Source organism: Hydra viridissima, unplaced genomic scaffold (assembly GCF_058129835.1).
Source record: "Hydra viridissima isolate aposymbiotic clone 2 unplaced genomic scaffold, HvirCarnegie_v1 scaffold_16, whole genome shotgun sequence".
Classification (NCBI taxonomy): Eukaryota; Metazoa; Cnidaria; class Hydrozoa; order Anthoathecata; family Hydridae; genus Hydra; species Hydra viridissima.
In genome coordinates this window covers 1,957,539-1,979,126 of record NW_028324315.1, presented here as the reverse complement: position 1 = coordinate 1,979,126, position 21,588 = coordinate 1,957,539, and the positions used below count along the sequence as shown (strand labels likewise).

Sequence of the window (21,588 nt, the reverse complement as noted above, 5' to 3'; positions counted from 1 at the left end):
TTCGGAAATTTACGATTCAACGTATGCAATCACGGTATTATAACTAACTATGCATACGTCATAAATGTATGAAAAGAGACCAAAGCACTTGTAATATACTGCTTTCATTCTAGTTTTCGAGTAGCTGATCTTAAAATTCTTAATTATGCGATTAAAAAAAATGCAAATATAAAGTGTATGATTTAAAAAAAACAAAAAAAACAATAAACAAATAAGCATAAACATGATTTAATTTTGAAATAAGAATGTTATATATATATAAAAAAAATGTTATAAAATGAAAAAGCGCCGTTTTGGTTTCCACTTTTATTAAAAAACCGACTTTTAAAAAAATAAATTATTACAAGCAACAGTGAAAAGATGAACTTAGTATCATTTTTTGTATGCCGATATAAAAGTGAAATATCTAAAAAAAATATTTTGAAATTTATGAACTCTGGTTCAAATACCTAATTACTTTTTTTTTTTTTTACTGTCGACGTTTCTGGCAAATCGTCCATTTTGCGGTTCAACAATATTTTTACTACTATCTCCTGTAGTACGAATGCATACTTGGCAAGTTGACACTCGTGAATTCAATGCGTCGCCTTTAGATTCAGATAAAATAACCATCGGTTCCGTCTGGAACTGGTTTTTAGGATCGATAGTTTTCAACCAGAAACTATACTTGTCTGCGAAGAAATTACATGTTCCGCCTGATCCTTGACACTCAATTAGAGGTTTGGGACGGAATAACTCTAAACACGATCCAGAAGAAGAAAGTGATTGACCAGCTCCCGTGTTTCCTGCAGCACCCACCTAAAAGAATTTTAGAAGCGCTACAAAAACCAATGATAAACACATGAGAAAAATCGTAGTAAGAAATTATATAAATATGTTAGTTCTCTTTTGACAGTTACCATTAAAAAGCTGTAGCCGTCCCATAACGGTTCCCATTGCATAGGGCAATCAGGTCTGTATACGTCTTGACTGTGAACAGCAATATGCGTAGAAGGTGCCTCACACACTGCACACCGACTGATGTAGGGCTCTATAGCTGAGTTACTTACAGGAGAGTCAGGCGCACTTTCAGTTCCTGAGAGCCAATAAACAAAGTCGTTTCTTGATGCGTATTTACATCTGCCGCTTATACCACAGAACAAGAAAGGCAAGGTGCTGAAATATTGAAGTTAAATATTAGCAAAAGCAAAACCGAAATAAAACCAAGGAAAAAAAAAAAAAACTTCGGATCGACAACGAACTTTGAAATTTTTAAAAAATTTCATAGTTCGGGTTCAGGATACATTTGTGAGGGCACTCTACATTCAAATTATATTGCGTAAAATATAACACTTATAGAACTAATACAGAAACAACTGCTACTTCAAATTAACTCGATATCTTTATCTGGTAATCTTTAAAAAATCATGCCTCATACAACCTTCAAAGAAAAAATAATTATAAACTTGATCATTTACCTAAATGATTTTAAACATGAACCAGCTGAGCCAAGATCTTGACCATGTGCTTGACCATTGCCTACTGTGTACATAAGGGAATAACCACTCCATAACATTTTATAATTTCGAGGGCACTTTGGAATGGAACTGCTTAATGAATGACGAACTATGTAGAATCCTTCAGCAATACCACTTGGTCCAGGAGGTCCAGGAAAACCAGTTTCACCTGCCACACCTTTATCTCCTGCTTGACCTTTTTTTCCATCTGGTCCAAGTGGACCAGGATCTCCTTGAAGGCCTGCAAAACCTGGACTACCTCTAATTCCTTTTGTTCCTTGAGGTCCTATATTTCCTTTAATACCTGTAAAAAAAAAGAAAAAGAAAAAAAAAGTAGTCCAAATTTAGCATAAAAATACCTATTAGTTTCTTTTCTAGAGAAATTAAATTACAAAAAATACCTTCTTCACCCCTCTGTCCTTTTACACCTTTTCTTCCTTTAAGACCAATTAGGCCAATATTTCCAATGTCTCCCTTCTCTGATCCTCCAATTCTTTCACCTATTAAACCTTCTGGCCCAGCTGGTCCTTGTTCACCTGGTGCACCACTATCTCCAGTTTTACCCTTTGGTCCTATAAATTTAATTTTTTTTAAATTTATAAAAAGTTTTAAAAAAATTAGAAGAAATTAGAAAAATTTTAAAAATAATAATAATAAAAAAAAGTAGAATGTTTGTAAAACTATAAAAATACAAGTTCAAATAATCAGCAGAAATTTAGAAATAAAAATAATTGCCTTGTCTGCCTGGGAATCCTTTAAGCCCTTCATTTCCTTGTTCTCCTCTATCACCTGGTTCACCTTTTGGACCGTCAAGACCTTTTTCACCTCTTTGACCTTGAGCTCCAGTGGCTATTCCTGGTTCTCCAGTTTGTCCTTGCTCTCCAAACTCCCCAGGATAACCTTTCTCCCCTCTGATACCTTTTGGAGCTCTAGAGCGAACTGTTTCATCTTGTGCTTGTTGCTTTCCTGTTTAATTACAACAATTAACAAAAAAAATACAGAAGTTTGTTTCAGACTACAAAATAAGAAAAGCTGGTATCATATAAAATTGTAAACTTTAAATAAAATTATTGATTATAAATAATAAAAAAAAAAGCAATTTAGGAAAGAAAAAGCCAACGCTATTGTAGAAAAAATACTCAGTAAAACGTTCTAAAACAAGTTTTATTGTTTATTAATTGGTTATATAGCAAACATAAACCCACCAGGAGGTCCTTCTTCTCCCCTGTCACCTTTTTGCCCAGGCATTCCAAAGAAACCAATAAAACCCTCATCTCCTTGTGGTCCTTGTTCACCCTTCTCACCAGGTTTACCTAACTCGCCTGGTTCACCTTTCTGACCAATACCTTCATCACCTTCTTCACCTTTTTCTCCAGATTCTCCTTTTTTTCCAGTGGGTCCATCCTCTCCCAACTGTCCAGTTCGTCCAACATCACCTTGTTCTCCTATAGATCATTAAATGAATTGAATTTCAAACCATTAAACAAACTAAAATTTAAAATTCAAAGACTAATAAAATATAATAAAATATAATATACATAATATACATAAGATATATTTTATAATAACATAATAAAAGTTTAAAAAAACTTTTATTATCAAGGAAAAAAAATTTTAAAAAAGCACCTTTTGTGCCCTTTCTTCCAGGTTGTCCTTCTTCTCCAGCATTTCCAAACAAACCAGATTCTCCTTTCTCACCTTTTGGACCATATAAACCAATTGGACCTGGTGCAATTAAAACTTTACCAGGTCTTCCTGGGCCACCTACCTCACCTTTTGGCCCAACAGGACCTAAAGAAAACAGTTTAAATATTTAAAACAGACTTCTTCTTATGAAAAACTTTCTTAAAATGAAAAACTTTCTTAAAAATTCAGCAGCAAAACTTATTGTTAATTTGTTTACCTCTTTGCCCATCAAGATCTCCAATCACTGAACCAGGGGGTAGTTCACCTGCATCACCAACAAGGCCAGGCTCTCCTTTATCACCTACAGGTCCTGGTGCTCCAACCTTATCTGCTGAATTACCCTTAGAACCTTTCAATCCAATTGGACCTAAAAAGTGGAGTGTAAAATATAAAAAAGAGATATAGAAAATATTTGTTTGTGCTAATAATTTTAAAAAACACTGAAAGCTAACCTTGTTGTCCTTTGTTACCATCTAATCCCGGAAAACCAGGGTCTCCTTGAGGACCTTTTGGTCCTGGAAATCCCTTCAGTCCACGCAGGCCTGGAGCACCATTAGGTCCAACAAGTCCTTAAAAATGTTTAAGAATTACTTAAATATTTTTTTAAATTAAATATTATCTAACTTAAGCTTTTCTTTTATTCAATTTAAAACTAGATAAAACATTAAAGATAAAAATTATAAAAAGTGTTAAAAATATCATAAAAACCTCTAAATCCTTTTTCTCCTACATCTCCTTGTTTGCCAACTAATCCTCTTTCTCCTTTATCACCTTTGGGCCCAAGTCCTGGATCTCCCTGATCACCTTTCAAACCTTTTTTCCCAGTTTCACCTTTAGGACCTATGCTACCAGGAGGACCATCATCTCCAGTTTGACCGACAGGACCACGAGGACCACCTAAGGTAATATGGAATAACATAAACCTCAAATAGTTAAAAAAATTTACTACGAATATTTAATTATGGTTTTGCATTCTCAATATAAAACAAATAACAGCACAAAAACTAAAAATTTTAAAAAGTTAAAGATAATAATAGCATTAACAGTAAGACCATAAAAATGAACCTTCACAAGAAAGCGCAGTTGAAATATCCTTGCTTAAGTCACTTATCAAGCTATTTATATCAGCCGAAAGGAAAATATGTTGAGGCTTTGAGATCAATTCCTTCAAATCAACTTCATTAATTTCATCTCCAATACCAATCGCAAATATGTCAACTCCATATGCAGCTAGTTCTTTTGCATAGTCAGCTGGGTCCTTACCATCTGGAACATATGTTTGCTGACCATCAGCAAGCAATATTAGGACCTAATGATGTTTAAAGCATTAAAGCAATCCGTTTGATGTTTACTTTAAACGAACTTTGAATGTTCAATAAAAAATTTACACTATTTACAAAATGTTAATAACTTTAAACAAGAGACAAAATTTATCTTACTTTCTTGGAGCTTCCTCTTCCACCGTTCTTTTCAAGAAACAATTCTTTTGCCTTCTCCAACCCTAAATCTATTCTTGTTGACTTGCTATCATATGGAATACGATCAATTTCTTTTTTAACTGCCTCTTTGTTAAAGGAATAATCAAATGGAATTCTTATGGTAGCATCATCACTAAAAAAATTTTCAATAAAACATTGCAAAAGACCTAAAAATAACATTTAAAAGAGCTAAAAACTAAAATTCCCAAATATATATTATTTTATCTTTATGCCAAAAAGTTAGTTTAATTAAAACTATTTTCAAATAATCATTTTAATTCATTATAATTCACTCATTATAATATTACATAATCATTATAATAATAATAGATAAATATTTTCTACATGCCTGTAAGTAATAACACCAACTCGGATACCAGAGCTGGAGAGAGAACCAATTTGATCAAGAACATTTTTGATAAAATCCTTTTCCTTTTGAAAACCATCTTCAAACAATGAAGCAGATGCATCAAGTGCAAAAGCCAAATCAGTTGGAATTTCTTCCAACTCTCCTATGTCGTTAGTACATCCTAAAATCAAATCATGCAAAACAATGTTATTCATACAATAAATCATATAGCTATGCTTAGTGTGAAGATATAGATAATATACAAAATATATATATACATACACAAGTACATTTTTAACTTATCAAACATATCATTGTTCTGTTAAATCAAAACATATTAAATAAAGTTTTGCAATAAAGTTATCACCTGGAAAACCTGATGGACCTTCATCACCAGGATCACCTTTGTCACCTTGAGCCCCATCTCCAACTGCTTCTCCTTGACTGCCTTTCTTTCCTTTTAACCCAGGAGATCCTTGTTCACCACGAGGGCTTGGTCCTGCAGGTCCATCTGCACCAGGTTTTCCATCCTGTCCTGGAGCACCATCTTTACCAGGTTGACCAGGAGGACCTTAAAATAACTTATTTTAGTTAAATTACTATACTAAATTTAGATTTATCTATAATCCCTGTAAATTAAAAAATTCCAATCAAACTTAAAAATCATTCACCTTGACACCCACGCATAGCAATGTAGCTTATTTGGTCTTCAATTTTCAACTTTAACTCGTCAAAATTCTCTGCATAGTTAACTCTGCTACTCGCCACAATTTTAAGTTCTTCTAAGTCTACCTCACGTCCAATACCAATAACATAACGTAGAACATTCGCACCTATTAATGGCTGGACTGCATCTTCTAAAGCCACTGAATCATTAGTAAAAGACTGCTGACCATCTGCTAATAATACAAGTGCCTGAAATAAATAATTAAAGGTAATATATTTTCAGCAACATTTTATCAAAATCGCTTTCACATTATTGCTTATGAATACTTAACTATTTTATTTACCTTGTTTGCATCAGCTCGACCTCCATTTCGTTCAGAAAATGCTTCCATTGCTTTACTTAGTGCTTTATCAATACGAGTTTCGGTTCCTTCAGAATAGCGTATGTTATCAACCTCATTTAGTAATTTTTTTAAAGAGTTATGATCTGATAATTGTATGAGTATTTCAGCATCAGAATCAAATGTTAAAATACCAACTCGTGACATCTGATTATCTACATCAAATTTGACGATGATGCTTTTAACAAAATCTTTCATCTTATCAAAGTTCTCAAGGCCTACACTTCCTGATGAATCCAAGAGGAATAGAATGTCTGTCTGCAAAACCTTGTCACATACTAAAAAAAAAAAAAAAATAAATAAAAAGTAAAATATTAGGAAATAAAAACATTAATAAAGTAATAAATTTTAAAAAACACCTACATATTTGTTTAGTGTCAGCTCCAGGTAAACCTACATCCCCAACTTTACCAGGTGCTCCTTTAACACCTTTTACACTATCACCAGGATCTCCACGAGCACCTTTAAGACCTGATGCTCCATCAATACTTAAACCATCTTTACCAGGAATGCCTAAACAAATAGTATGAAAGCAATAGAAAAAAAATACTTGTAATTTTACAATGATCTTTTTACAAGAAGGATGCTAAAAAAACACAATACCATTTTCTCCACGAGGTCCAACCGGCCCATCTGCTCCAGGTTGTCCTTTAATTCCAACACCAGAATTTCCTTTTTCTCCTTTAACACCTTTTGGTCCTTGTAAACCTCTTGGTGAATCACCATCTTCACCTTGTGTACCATTCTCCCCACGCAGACCTTTTTTTCCAGGAGTACCATCTCGACCTGGTTCACCAGGAGTCAAACATGATGACGAAATTTGAGCCTGAAAATCACCAATTTTTGAGACAAGCTGGCTATAATTACTGATAGTTAAATAGTATTGTGGTTGAGATACAAAATTTTGAAGCAGAAACTTATTAGGTTCAGCACCAACACCAATTGCAAATATCAGAACTCCGAGTTCTCTTAACTTAGCAGCTTCTGTTTTAGCACTTTCAATTAGAACTCTTGATCTGATATCTCCACCACTTATATATCCATCACCAAGAATAACAATAGCCTAGATAAACAGAATAATTTACTTATGTGGTACCTCTTTAAGTGGCCACCTTCAACAAAATCATTTGGGTCATGAATAACATTTTCTCGAATTTATAAGTGAATTTGTGTTACTTTGAACAAAATTAAAATAAAAGTTAGATAAAAGTTATTTTTATAAAAGTTAGAAATTATTTATATGAAATTTAATTAAAACTGTTTTTAAAAATAAGAAAAAGAAAAAAAAACATTTGATGAAAGTTTTACATATAAACATTAAACTTAAAAAAAATGGATGAAAGAGGATAAAAGGTTTACAAACTGACATTTTTTATACCCCCCTTAAAATACATAAGATAATTCAAATTTTTAAAAAAAATTTGAATTATTTTATTTATTTTGAGGGGGCATAAAAAATATATCTTTATTCTTTATTTGTTGTTGCTAATTATTGGTGTTTAACTACAAAAGTAGTAACTGAGTCATGCAACATGGTCACCAAAAATAGAATTTAAAACTTGTTAAAACAACCTTAAATTTTGAAATAACTAAGCAACCACACAACTCATTATGTGTAAGAGTTGGATTGAAATATGGCCAGTGTTGGGGATTGTCTAAAAAGTTGTTACCTTTTCAATGTGATCACCACGGGCTCCTCGAGCAGGTGCAAATAACTGGTCATGAGCCATCTTCAAAGCAAGGTCCAAACGAGACTTATCTGCTTTTGTATGACTAATTTTGTTAATTGCATTAAACAAATCTAACTCAGTAAAGAAATCTCCAAAGCTAATTTCTATGCTAGCATCAAGTCCGTATTTAATTATTCCTGCTTGAGTTAGCTCAGGTCCAACGGGAAATTGAGTAAGAATGGTTTTAACAAAATCTTTCTGACGATTAAAGTCATTACTTGTTACACTACTTGATGAGTCAAGTATAAAAGCAATATCAGTAGGGTCACCAAATGTGAAACATCCTGGTGCTGGTATTGCTTAAAAGAAGAGAAAAACAACATTATGCATAAAGATTGCATACAAAAATTAAAAGAAAAAAAAGCAGATTGGACATTTGTTTTATTTTCCTCATCATTTATTTTTATTCTCATCAGAACAAATGATTAGAAAGCAGTTAAAAGTGAAGGTAGAATTATAATAATATCAAAATATTGATAAAGGATGCCTTGATCTCCTCATCATGCTATTATCATTTAACTTAACTGCTTATAGAAATCTATCATGACAAGAATTAAACATTAGTTACTCTTTTTCTAAAATAAACTTTTGCACAAACAGTTAATATAACTCACCATCTACACCTATCTTTCCTGGCAATCCTGGTTCTCCTTCTTTTCCTTTTTCTCCACGCTCGGTAATTCCATCAGCACCTGGTAGACCATTTTCCCCAGAGTCACCTCTTCTACCAGGAGAGCCAGGGAACCCTGGGAATCCTGGATTACCATCATCACCATTTTTACCTAATTTTTAAAATGTGATAATTAGAAAATTCCATATTTTTTAAGTGAAAAGAATGTACAAGTATTTTAAGAAAATATTCAATGTAAAAATTTTAGGGAAATATTTATAACTGTAAATTTTATTTGAAATATCAGAAGTTAAGTTTCATACCAGGGTCTCCTTTATCACCAAGAATGCCCCCATAACCTTTGGGGCCTTCAGAACCTTGTGTCCCTTTCAATCCACGCGGGCCTCTGGGTCCAGTTTCCCCTACTGGCCCACTTAAACCCTGCTGGCCCTGATCACCTTTAACTCCTTTTTCTCCAGCTATCTTTTTCCTTAACTCTATTAATTCTTCTAAAGTTAAATACAAATACAATCATTATTAGCCATTTAGTCACTTATATTACTTGGATAATTTATTGGATAATTAAATCAAAGAAAACTATTTCAACCTTCTGTTGGGCCGGCTCCTGGTTCTCCAACTACTCCATCTGGACCTGAATCGCCAATAGATCCTTGATCTCCAATGCGCCCATCATTTCCTTTCTCCCCAGTCATTCCTATTTCCCCATCACCTATGTCACCAGGACTTCCAGGTAATCCACGTGCACCATCTAATCCAGATTCACCTGTTAAACCAATGGCACCCTGAAAAAAATCAATTTCAAAAGATAATTAGTGAATAAAATTGCTTATTTTGTAGAAAAATTTTTTTCTATTTTTTAAATTTTAAAACCTTATTCACAAATACTTTAAAATATTTTTTTAAGAAAAATAAAATGAAAAAAGTAAAATGCTTCTTTTATAAAATAAACCTAAATTTGATTTTCAAACATACCTTTTTCCCATCACTTCCTCTTTTCCCTGTTGCTCCTGCTTGACCTTTAAATCCTTTAACCCCTTTTTCACCAGGAGGTCCACGATCACCAGGTTTTCCATCAGCACCACTTAGCCCTTGTTCACCTTTCGGGGCCACACTTGTTCCAGGACCAGTATCTCCCTTATCTCCTATTGCACCAGGAGCTCCTTGTACTCCTGGCTTACCCTATAAAATACTTAGCATGTGAAAAACCTAAATGATTATAATTATCATATTAAGTATCATAATTTGAAAAAACAATGATAACTGTGAGAGTAAAAGATTAAAAAAAAAAAGGACACAGCATTATTTGTATCAAATATTCTTTAAAAATTTAAGAAATTAGAAAGATATTTTAACTAACTCTGGGTCCTTGTTTTCCAATAGCTCCAGGCGCACCTCGTTTTCCTTTTTTACCACTATCACCAAGGTCTCCTTGGTCACCTTTTTCTCCAACTTTACCTATTCTACCAGGGGAGCCAGTTTCACCAGATGGTCCTTGATCACCAGGAGGACATAGTGGACATGGACCACCTTTGAAGCCTTTTGGCCCTTGTGATCCATTTATTCCAGGAGGCCCTTCAAGACCTACATTACCTTGTGGACCGCGAACACCTTTTTCCCCTTTTGGGCATTTTCCTTCAGAGCAAACCAAGACAGAGAGTTCTCCTATGAAGTACAAAAAAAAGAGTTCATAGTTTTTTTTTTTTTTGATGTATTAGAAAATGGTACAAGCAAAATTTGGCTGCTTTGTTCGTACTCTTGTGATATAAACATACACAATTTATTTTAAAATATTCTTCTGCAATTAAAGAAAATTCTCAAATATTAATTGTTATAAATTTTAACAAGATTAGTTAAGTATTTTTTAAGATGCAGCATAAAGAGATTGAGTTCAGAAAACTCATTTTGACAAGTACCTTGTCAAAATGAGGAAGAAAAATTGAAAAAGCTTGAAATAAGTAAACTGTTATAAATTAACTATAAAATAAATCGATAAATTAGGGTTTATTGACTATAAATTATTTACATATTTATTTTAAAAAATTATAAAAATCACCTTTAGCTCCTTCACTACCAGTATCACCAGTTGGTCCTTGTACACCTTTTTGTCCTGGAGGGCCTATCATGCCAGGTTTACCAGCAATTAATTCTCCATTTCGGCCTTCATCTCCTCTTGGACCTTGGATTCCTTTTGCACCATCTGGTCCTGTATCACCTTGGGGACCTTGAGTTCCTGAGTTATCATAAAACATTTACTAATTAAAAACAAACAAAAATTAAAATTAAAAAAAAAAGGTTAAATGGATTGAAAAACTCATACAAATTTATATATATATTTATATATTTACATGTAATTTATATATTTACTTAAAAAGCTTATAACTTAAGTCATTCATAAACCTCTTTAAAAGAAAACTTTTGTACCAAAATTTGTAAAGAATATTTACCTGCAGTTCCACTTGAACCTCTTGTTCCTCTAGGCCCAACAGAACCACGGTCCCCAGCAGTTCCCGGCTGTGAGGGACCAGGTTGACCTTTTACTCCAGGAGGACCTTGCTCACCTGCAGGACCTTCACGACCTGGAATTCCAATTTCATCATTATTTTGCCCAGGAAGGCCTTTTTGTCCAGGGACAAGCTTTAAAAACAATGGTAAAAAAATTATTTATTATCAAAATAAATACAATTTCATTTTCAATTGTAATTGTTACAAAATAAGAATTCAAAAAATTACTTATCATCATACCTCTCCATCAAGTCCTTGCGGGCCAGGTTTACCTTTATCCCCTACCTCTCCTTTTTCACCCTGAATTTTGAAAAGGTATTTAAAAAATTAATCATTTAATCAGCAATAAGAATCTGCTTTTGGTTTTTCTATTAATATTAACACATAAAACACAAATTTCTATAATAATTTTTTTAAATTGAACAGCAAATACATTTTGTAAAGCAAATTTACATTCATACATGAGATTTGTTTTGCCACTTTTAAAAAATAAGTTCAACATGTAATTGAACACTTAACAATACTTTTGAAGGGTTATTTTGATTGATTTTAACACAAATTCGGGTAGTAAGCGAGGTATAACAACAAAACATCAAAATATGATGAACAAAAAACTCTTCTTAAATCCATATTACTATTAGTTATATGAATTAGTAAAGAAGAGAAAATTTTTTTTTAATAAGTCAAAAAACAAAAAAAAAAGTTAAAATTACAAATATTTCACAATATTTTTTATGGTTAGAATAAAATTATGTGATTTTAAAAGCACTATTTTTGAAATTGAAACTCATAAATTTTAATGCTTACATATATAAATAATGATTCAATTTATTTCAAAAGTCTTTCTAACATCTATACTTAAATAGTACATAAAAATTTTTAAAATTCAATGGATTTAACTTACCTCGGGTCCTTTTTCACCTGCTCTTCCATCTTGTCCTTTTTCTCCCTTTTCACCAACTTTTCCTTCCCTACCTGTTTCTCCTTTAACCCCTATTAAACCCTAAATAAATTATAACAGTTAAAAACTAATTTCACTTTTAAGGGAAAAAAAAATTATCTTAGGTAGTTTAGAAAATTATGTTACTTTTGGACCGGCTGGACCAGGTGAGCCTATCTCCCCTTGAGCACCCTGTTCTCCTTGCTGACCCTGTATATAAATATAGATAAATATTTAGAAAAAAACAAAAACTTAAGCACATGCAACTAAAAAAGAGCATAAACAAAATGCAACAAGTGTTAAAAAACAACCTTTCTGCCAGTTTCTTCAGAAGATTCACCTCGATCCCCAGGATCACCTTTTTCCCCTTTTGGTCCTCCAGTGCCTACTTCACCAGCCATTCCTTCATTGTCTGTCATGGTTCCTGCTTCAAACAATGGGCCAGCTGGACCAGGGGATCCCTATGAAAATAACAAACAAAACTAAGGAATAAAATAATTTAAATTTCACTGAAAATTGAAAATAAGAAGAATTCTTTAATAAAATAATTATTATCAAACTAATAATAATTACAAGTTATATTATAATTAACTAATATTTAATTATAATTAGTTAATAATCAATATTTATAATTAATGGTAATTATAAATAACTTTCTAATAATTATTTAATAACTAATTTACAGTAAATGTAAAAATTTTTTACCCTGTAACCTTTTTGTCCTTTCACATTTATTAAGTTGCCCTAAAAAATTTAATAAAAATATATATTAAAAAAATTATATTAAAAAAATATGTTAAAAGTATATATATATATGTAAAAATGCATATGTTAAAAATGTTGTTAATGATGATGACCCAAAAGATCTAAGAGTATCTTTTGCTCTTTTTTTTTAATAAATAAATGAAAGCTATTATGCATCAGGTCAAAACTAAAAATTAGATTGCCATTGCTAATAATAATCCAAGCAAACTAAAAACTGACCGTTTCTCCCATTTCACCTTCCTCTCCTTTTAAACCTTGCACACCATCGGATCCATTTTCTCCCTTAAACAAAAAAAAAAATTTATTTCATCCAAATTTGTTTAAAAAAAAAAGCCAAATAATTGTAAAAATGCTTAATAATTTGAATATTTCATGATAGGATACAAAAAATTTATAACAAACCATGTCTCCTTTAGGACCATCAGTACCACGAATTCCCTACATAATCAAGATATGTGCATATTATTACAACTACACACTATTGTAAAATAATCATTATTTAATTTGTGTCTTGTATTTTGATAAAGAAGACAAAAAAGATTACCTTGAATCCAACAGGACCAGCTTCACCACTATCACCCTAAATTAAATTTTTTGGGTTAAACTAGTATGTGGTGTAATGGGTGTAACTTCAAATGAGAATTAGAAAATAAGAGAGAAAAAAAAAACAAAAAACCTACAGGCCCTCCAGAAACAAAGAAAAAAAAACTTACAGGTTCTCCAGGAAAAATGACCAAATTAGGATCATCAGGAGTAGGCATTCCCTGAAGAAAAAAATTTAAAAATCTCAAAAGAACAATTAACAAACAAACAAAAAAAGGACTACTACAACAAAGAGCTACAATTACTTTTTAACCATCATTCAAATTATAAAAAAACCTTTTGCCCTTTTTTGCCAGTTGGACCAGGTCTTCCAGGAGGGCCACCAAAACCATCCAGTCCAGGGGAGCCAGCTTCTCCCTATAACATTTTTATTTGATTTGTTATGTAAAGCAGATATCAAAAAATACAAAAAATCAAATATAAAATAAAAGTTTGCTTTTCCTTAAGTGTAAACATTTTGTCATAAAAATGAAATAGGAATGTTTTACAGATGATCCTGGGAAACCACAATCGCCATCTATTCCCATTCTTCCCTCAATTCCAGGAACTCCCTTTTAAAAAGTAAATTACATTTTTAATTTAATTTCAAATTGTACTTAAATAAAAAAAATAATACAAAACAAAATGTAAACAGCAAGAGCTCATCAAAGAGTAAAAACTACAAGTTATTCTTACAGGAATTCCATCATAACCAGGAAATCCAGGAAAACCATCCAGACCCTAAAAGTAGAAATTTGACCATTTAATCAAAGAGTGTGTAAAAATAAATACATTTAATATAATAAAATAAAACTAATTAAAATTTTTTTTAGTACTAACTTTACAGAAAGTAACATAAGATTTATATGATTTTATCAACATTCTTGAACAGAAACTTTCATTAGAAATTTTTCTGGTTCTTTGAAAGTAATGCTCTATTCCCATTGTAGTTTTTTTGTTTCAAAAAACGTGGAAAAACGTCCCGAAATATGACAGGAATTAACAAACTGCAATAGTATTAAAGCACTTACAGGTTCTCCTCGATAACCTTTTGATCCCATAACTCCATCTGTTCCTTTGGCACCCTTAGGTCCATCAATTCCTGGTAAACCAATTGGTCCCTGAAAGGTATGTAATAACACTATTAAATAAATTACCAATAATCATCAATTGGTAAGTTTAAAAAGTAAAAAAATAATCAAGAATTGGTAAGTAAAAAACAAAATGACCAAGTGCAAGTAAAACTAAAATCCAAAACTTTATAGATCTTAAATGTGCTAAAAAATTTAGGTAAAATGGTATATAAAAGAGTTTTTTCAGTTATTACGAACCAATATTCCAGGCTCTCCACGTGGTCCTACTGGTCCTGGTCGACCCTTTAAAAAAAATTTATTAAAAAATTATGTTTATCATAGTTTTCTAAATTAGACAAAAAAATTCAATTCTATTTTCCAAAAAAAAGATCATTAGCATAAGAGCAGTCCAGGAGTCAAAAAAAAAAAAAAAAAACTTACCCTTGATCCTTTGGGACCTCTGTAGCAAACATTTGGTTGGCCACCACAGCTCTAAAACCATGAAGAATACTTTAGACTATTGTAGAAGCTTTTGGAGAGTAACAAACAGGTATAAAAAAAGGGAAAAAAAAAGAAAAAAAAGGAAAAAAAAAAAAATCAACCAAGGATTAGCTAAATATGAACAAGTAAAATTAGTCAGGATTAATGAAAATTACCTTTTCCACCAGAGGACCAATAGGAGGAAGCTCACCAGCTTAAAAGTAAATATTTTTTATTTACTTTATGAAAAGTAAAAAACAATATCATATTGATAAAAAGTAAAAAAAAGTAAAAGAGTGCATAGTAAAAAAAACTAACTACTATTTAAGTAAAGAAAAAAGTTTGAACAAGATTATTCATCACATAATAAATAAAATATAAGATTCATCTACTTAAAGAAATTAACAATGTAACCTTCTCCACAAGCAAAGTCAGCAACATCTTGAACATATTGGACAGTATCAATATATTCTCTTGAAAGCCAAACACGATTTTCAGAAAATTGATCATTACTAGTCAGGGATTGAAGCAGTTGGAGGTTAACATTATGGCCAATAGCCAAAACAACAACATCAACGCCACGAGATCGTAAAGTCTGAATACGTTGTTCTAACTCATTTTGGTTACCTGAAGCAATTTCCCCAACAACCAAGAAAACCAACTGTAAAAAATATATTAGTTAAAATCATATAAAAAAGTTATATAAAAAAAAAAAAAATTAGTTTTGAAAATCGTACCATTTTAAGAATGTTAATTAGATGTTGAAAAAAAAAACAAAACCAAATTTATGTAAAAACTCTATACCTTAGGAACTTCGTCTCTTGTCCCACCTGCCACACAAAAAATAGCATCACATAATTTTCCAAAAACATCTGTCAGTTCACCTTTTCCTTTGTTAAACTTTATATTATCAATGTGGAGTTTCAAATCAGCATTAGATGTTTGTCCAGATTTAAAGTCAAAAACAACATCTGTTTTTGGACCAAAAGTTAATAGAGCAGCATGGGCACCATTTTTATTGATGTTAAACCTATCAATAGCAGACTTGAGAAAAAACTGTGCAATTTCAAAGTCCTCTGCATCCATGTTTAGGTGGAGGGCAAATGCAACATCAACTTTACGCGGACACACTAACAAGTTTTTAGAAATTGAAAATTGATAAAGATTACATTTTAAAGCTTCATATTAATTAGAAAAATAATAACTACTTTAACTATTTGTACTAAAGTTAACAAAACTAAAATCATTTTAAAAAGAATTACCTCCAGCTTTAGGAATGCAGCTTTTCTTGCATCCTTTTTTGCAGCATTTAGATTCTCCAAAACAATCAAAATCATTGCTACATTCATCAATAACTCCAGCACAAAGATCTGGGTCTTCTGATTCAGCAGAATTGCATTTACCTGGCTTTCCTAGAGAATTTTTTTTCTTTTCAAATAATCAAACTTCTTTTAAAGAGTTATTTAGGGAAAAAAAAAAAAAACAGAACTCAAAAGTTGCTTACCATTGCATGACTGCTCAGCAACAGAATACAATAACGGAACAAGATCTTGAAAACTGTTACCAGAAAAAATAGCATTATCCTCAGCAATCTTTCTTAGCTGATATCGGTTAACTTCAGGCCCAACACCTATAGCAATAATTTTTACACCATAATCTTTAAGAGGTTGGGATACAGTTTCAAGATCTGTCATACTTCGTGTCACAGTACCGTCAAAAAATACTAACAAAATCATTGGGCGACGAGATCGAACTTTTCCTTGCAAGCTAAATAAATCTGACTTGGCAACTTCTAAAGCTTTATCAATACGAGTATTTGACTTTAAGTAAGGTAAACTTTGAATGGCTTGCTTAATCTCAATATCAGAATCATAACGAACAAAATTGAACTCAACACTAGCATTACTGCCATATACAAGTGCAGCAAAACGAGCATTTTGCTGGGAAATTGAAAAACTGTCAACTATTTGATGAGCAAACTTTTTCATTTCATCATAGGCAGACTCTCCAACACTACTTGATGAGTCAAATGCAATTGCAACATCTACTGGAGTTAGACAATCTACAAAAACAAAACAAATTTAAATTATTAACTTAAATTGTTCATTTTAGATGTAAAAAGTTTTTTACTCATAAATTTTACTTACTTAGAAGAGGTGGTTTGCACTGTTTTACACATCCATTAAAACAACATTTATCTACGCCAGGGCAGTCATTATCACCAACACAGTTATCTTTATCTTGGGTTTTACAGTTAAAAGGCGGTAGTGGTACAGCACATTTACCTTTCTTTGCTGAAAATTGAATTTAAAAAGAGACCCATATTAAAATTTCATATATATACATATAATTTTATTTGTATTTTTATAAATGTATATAAAACATAAATTACAATCCATTAAAATTAAAAAACTATCTTGGAGTTTATCCTACAATGTAAAATACCTTCACAAGTTCTTTTATAAAGTTTACTAATAAAAATTGGTAGTTCTTCAATTGAGTTGACAAAGAAAAAATGCTCTGCTGCAGGTTCAGAAGCAATTGAAAGCAATTCTTTTTCATCAATATCTTTTGATATACCAATACAAAAAATTGTAATTCCTCGTGCTTTTAACAGAGCAGAAGCTGTTACTACATCTTCATTGCACACAGTACATTTTCCATCATTTACTAATATCAAGACTTGTGCAACCCCTTGTCTTGCACCACCAGATAATGAAAACATATCTTTATTTGCAACGCGAAGAGCATCATCAGTTGCTGTTCGATACCCAGGGTAAGAAATTTTATCGATTCTGTCATTTAAATCCTGCTTGTCAAAAGAATCATCAAGTTTTATTTCAACTTCAGCAACTTCACTAAACTTTAGTACCCCAACATGTGTGTGGAATGTATCAACTTTAAAATTGTTAATAATAGATTTTGTAAAGTCTTTAATTTTGTCAAAACCCTTTTTCGTTATGCTTTGAGATGCATCTAATGCAAATACCAAGTCAACTGGAACGTCACAGATTTCTGAAATTTAAAATTGCAATAAGAAAATCTGCACGTTTGAATGTAAAAGCTTTTAAAAAACTAATCATGACTAATTCAACTAATTCTAATAAAATAATGAAATAAAATAGAGAAATAAAAACCCAAAAATTTGATTCTGAAATTTAATAAGCCAAACAAAAGCTAGAGTTTATTTTTATTTATTGATGATTGTGCTAAGGCTCCTAGTTTTTTTTTCCTCATTCAAACTAATAGAAATTTTTTTCGTGAAAGAACGAACTTTGACCTTTTGAGCACGTGGAGGCATAATTTACATGTTTTCCATTGTGGAAAGACTAGATCTAGTCCTTTTGTCTATTCTCAATGTTGCATTATTTTAAATACAACAGAAAATATGCAATTGCCCAAAAATTCCAATATGATTACTAGAATATATCAAGGCTCCCTAGGTTATGGCGTGGACAACTGCGAAAACAGTTTTAATAAAATTTTTTACGATATAGGGAAGTAAATACTCTCAAGTTGTTTAACCAATCCTTAATCTCATCTTTAATCTCATCTTTAAGCTCATTTTTAAGAGTAAATTCAAACAAATAAAGAAATAACAAGAGGGAAATATTAGAAACATTGAAAAATAAACACAGATAGCGTTTTTCCTTTAAAAAAAAACAAACCGACTGCGCTAAAAGGAAAACATTAGTGATTTGTCAACCCCCAAGTATTAAATCAAAGTATTTTCTTCGTGCCTTTGTAGTTACCGCAAAGGGACTGTTTATCCGCATTAAACATCAATTTCAACATTCCCGAAGACCTTAATTTTTTTAACAAGCGCTTATAAAACAAATATTGCGTTGAATAAAATGCAAAGATACTCGCCATGCACCAATCAGTAAAAGTTTCGTTTTCAGAGGGAAAAACCAAATATTTCGTTTGAAAATATTTTAAATTCTTAAATTTGTGAATGGAATTTCTTGTCTAAAATTTCAATTTAAAGAAAACCTTTGTTAAAAGTTAATCTTAACTCTTTTTTTTTTATCATACATTTATTTATGTTTATATATATATATATATATATATAATATTTACTATAAATAAATATATTTAGTTTATCTAAATCAATTAAAAGTAAGTCTTTATTTTTTACATCTTCATTTCTATGGTATATCAAATACATGATTTTTAAATTTTGTTGTTTTAATATTTTGCTGTAGTTTAATAAAAGAGTTGACTATTTTCTGACAAAAAATCAAAATAATGAAAGAAAAAAAAAAAAAAGATTAAAAAATAGAGAAAAAATAGTGTGCAACTCTTATTTTTATTTCACTAAAAAGTTGAATGATATAATAGTAAACGTTTTTTACATTTAAACACGTTAGAAAAAAAACATTCTTTTTTACTTTTAGCGGATTCGATGATAACTTCAGGATAATTTTTTTAAAACTTAAAATTTGTAAACAACAATGTACGAAAGAATTATAGAGTAAAAACTCGCGGTGATGGTTTTCAAATTTTTATATATATATTGGTAATATCATACCTTCAGGCTGTGCTTCAGTCTGTGCTTCGCAGTTTATTGCGAACGCAATCAAAAGAAGCACAATGCGAGTCACCTGCATTGTAAGAATTCTCCGATGTCCTCTTCTTTCCTTTAATCAAAAGTCGTGTATATTTCTTATTTCTTGGTGTGGAAGATATTTTACCGCATCTCAAAGGAAATCTCTGTAATGGTTTTTTTGCTCGAGAGAGTTCTTTTACTTAAGCTCGATTACTCAAAATTTGTCATGAAGTTTAACAAAACAAAACGATCCTTTATTGTTTTAATTGTCAAAGAAAAATAAAAACAGGGAGACGAGTATTTGAGAGCAAACAGCTTACTGTCTATCATCTATCGGTTTCCGTTTTAATCTTTTCGTTCATTTTTCGTTTAAAACATCGTTGAGCACTTTGTTTAAATTAAGATTTAAGCTGACGCAGTTTTTTGATGCGCATAATCAATCACGGTGATCTCACCTTCAAAGAATCCTTTTGTTTTTTTGAAGTTTTGGAAATTGTTAACTTCCAATGAAAAATAACATGGTTTAAATTGAAAGCAGTACTATAGCAGCTCACTGCTGTTTACAATGTGACGGTAAAGCAAAGGAACATTATCATCTTTACATACATTCCCACGACCTTTAATTTGTACCTATATGCAAATTTGTTTCCATCTATGATTTTTTAACTATCAAATTATACGCTAATCTTTGAAATTGTTCTAAAAATATTTCAGTATCAGGGTTTGACAAACAAATTTACAAACTTAAATTGAAACAACAACAACAACAACAACAACAACAACAACAGCAACAACAATAGTAACAAGTTGAAGTTACGCCGCAAAGTTAACAAGGAAGTTTTTATTAAAACAGAGAAAAAATTTTAGGATAAAAAAAACGTAAACTGTTAGTTGGGAAAGAAAAACGTGGAAAATTAAATTGCACGAGTTCCTTAACGTTCCTTAAATTGGCCAATCCAAAACCACACCGTCATCAAACTCACGTATGATTAATATAAAAAAACTTAAAAATGATGCACTCAATATTACCAAAGATATTTAAAAGTTTTATCACTTTGAATTAGTCCTTTAATGCGATATTGTTTAATTATTTTTAATTTATATTGAGTACATAATTATTTATAATTGTTTGTAATATAATTTAAATTTTTTCAAAACAAGCTAAAATCGGTAAAAAGGTCAGGGAAAATCAATTCAGCAGTTTATAAGTTTCGGACATTTTCTTTTGAACTTTTTTCTAATGAGATATTGCGTCAAGTACTGCGATGAATAATGTCTGCTCTTAGAAAAGATAAAAGGGAGCAGATCAAATGTACGATTTTACTAGATAAGATTTTATTTACAACGCAAAGAAACTACTTTTTCATATTTGTCTCAGGAGTTTGTAAATATCTACCTACTAAACAGGTTACCAGAGGCAAGGTTAAAGTATCCGTACCAGAGAAAATTCATAAATGGAAAATTGTTCAGGAAAATTAAGCTGTAAATGTCATGAAATTTTAAAAGATTTTATAAAATTGATTTTCAATTTGTTTGTAAGCTCAGTTTTACACATGATTCTTGTAGCAGAGAAAATTTGAAAAAATTGAAATAGTTTTGAAGTGTTTTTATGCCTACTTTCCCAACCAATCGGCTTTTATCTTTTTTGTGACTAAAACTTAAATATTTCTTTGAAATATGTTTATTACTCCCTTTTAATTTTTTCAAGAATTGTTAAAAAATCAAAATCTTGATGCTGAGTGTTTAAGAGATCTGGTAAAGGCTGCAGATCCAAGTGTTTTGGAACAACTGTAATTAAATTCTCTGTAGCTCAATTTAAATTTTGGTAATTAAAAGATTGTTGCTCACTAAAGTTTAGATTGTTCGTCCCATTCCTTGATTACTTTGGTAATAAAATTATTAATCCTTACTTTAGCTTAAAGAGTAAATTACTAAACTTAGCCTTTATATTATATAGATAAGAGTAACGTTTTCGGGGCATTCGGCATCAAGGATGAAGGGAGAGAGTAGTAGAAAAGAGATAGAATAGGGGTGGGGGGTAGATTTCATTGCCAAAAAAAAAAAAGATGGAAGAGAAAGTTAGAGCTTTATGAAAAAAGAAGATCACACGTGGTTTCAAAATTTTTTTATCAAAATTTTTTTATTTTGTTATATAATCAGAGCTGAAATTTTTCTTAATTGGGCTTTAATACTCTCGAATTTTTTGAATTAAAAAAAAAGAATTGTTTGGTGAACTTGTCACACAACTCTAAAATCTCTC

The 21,588-nt window shown here is 31.1% G+C and overlaps 1 protein-coding gene across 1 annotated transcript; it reads right to left on the bottom strand.

Annotated features, from left to right (window-relative positions):
* Window positions 1–291: 291 nt before the first annotated feature.
* LOC149877290 (uncharacterized) lies at window positions 292–19,584 on the bottom strand. Its single transcript, XM_090073552.1, has 49 exons — window positions 19,311–19,584; window positions 17,225–17,794; window positions 16,927–17,073; window positions 16,284–16,841; window positions 16,042–16,191; window positions 15,584–15,909; window positions 15,194–15,440; window positions 14,956–14,993; window positions 14,741–14,791; window positions 14,558–14,602; window positions 14,258–14,347; window positions 13,923–13,967; window positions 13,736–13,798; window positions 13,524–13,604; window positions 13,358–13,408; window positions 13,189–13,224; window positions 13,047–13,082; window positions 12,864–12,926; window positions 12,585–12,623; window positions 12,191–12,340; window positions 12,027–12,089; window positions 11,844–11,942; window positions 11,180–11,239; window positions 10,882–11,071; window positions 10,491–10,667; window positions 9,795–10,099; window positions 9,410–9,616; window positions 9,024–9,219; window positions 8,740–8,925; window positions 8,421–8,588; window positions 7,747–8,105; window positions 6,680–7,139; window positions 6,440–6,589; window positions 6,020–6,354; window positions 5,681–5,924; window positions 5,377–5,580; window positions 5,010–5,190; window positions 4,622–4,793; window positions 4,248–4,491; window positions 3,891–4,079; window positions 3,635–3,751; window positions 3,400–3,549; window positions 3,123–3,287; window positions 2,702–2,941; window positions 2,232–2,462; window positions 1,898–2,068; window positions 1,458–1,800; window positions 900–1,155; window positions 292–798 (listed from the first exon to the last, which is right to left on the bottom strand). The coding sequence occupies exons 1-49, from the start codon at window positions 19,387–19,389 to the stop codon at window positions 454–456; spliced, it is 9,072 nt and encodes a 3,023-aa protein (XP_089929678.1). The 5' UTR covers window positions 19,390–19,584; the 3' UTR covers window positions 292–453.
* Between the last annotated feature and the right edge of the window lie 2,004 nt (window positions 19,585–21,588).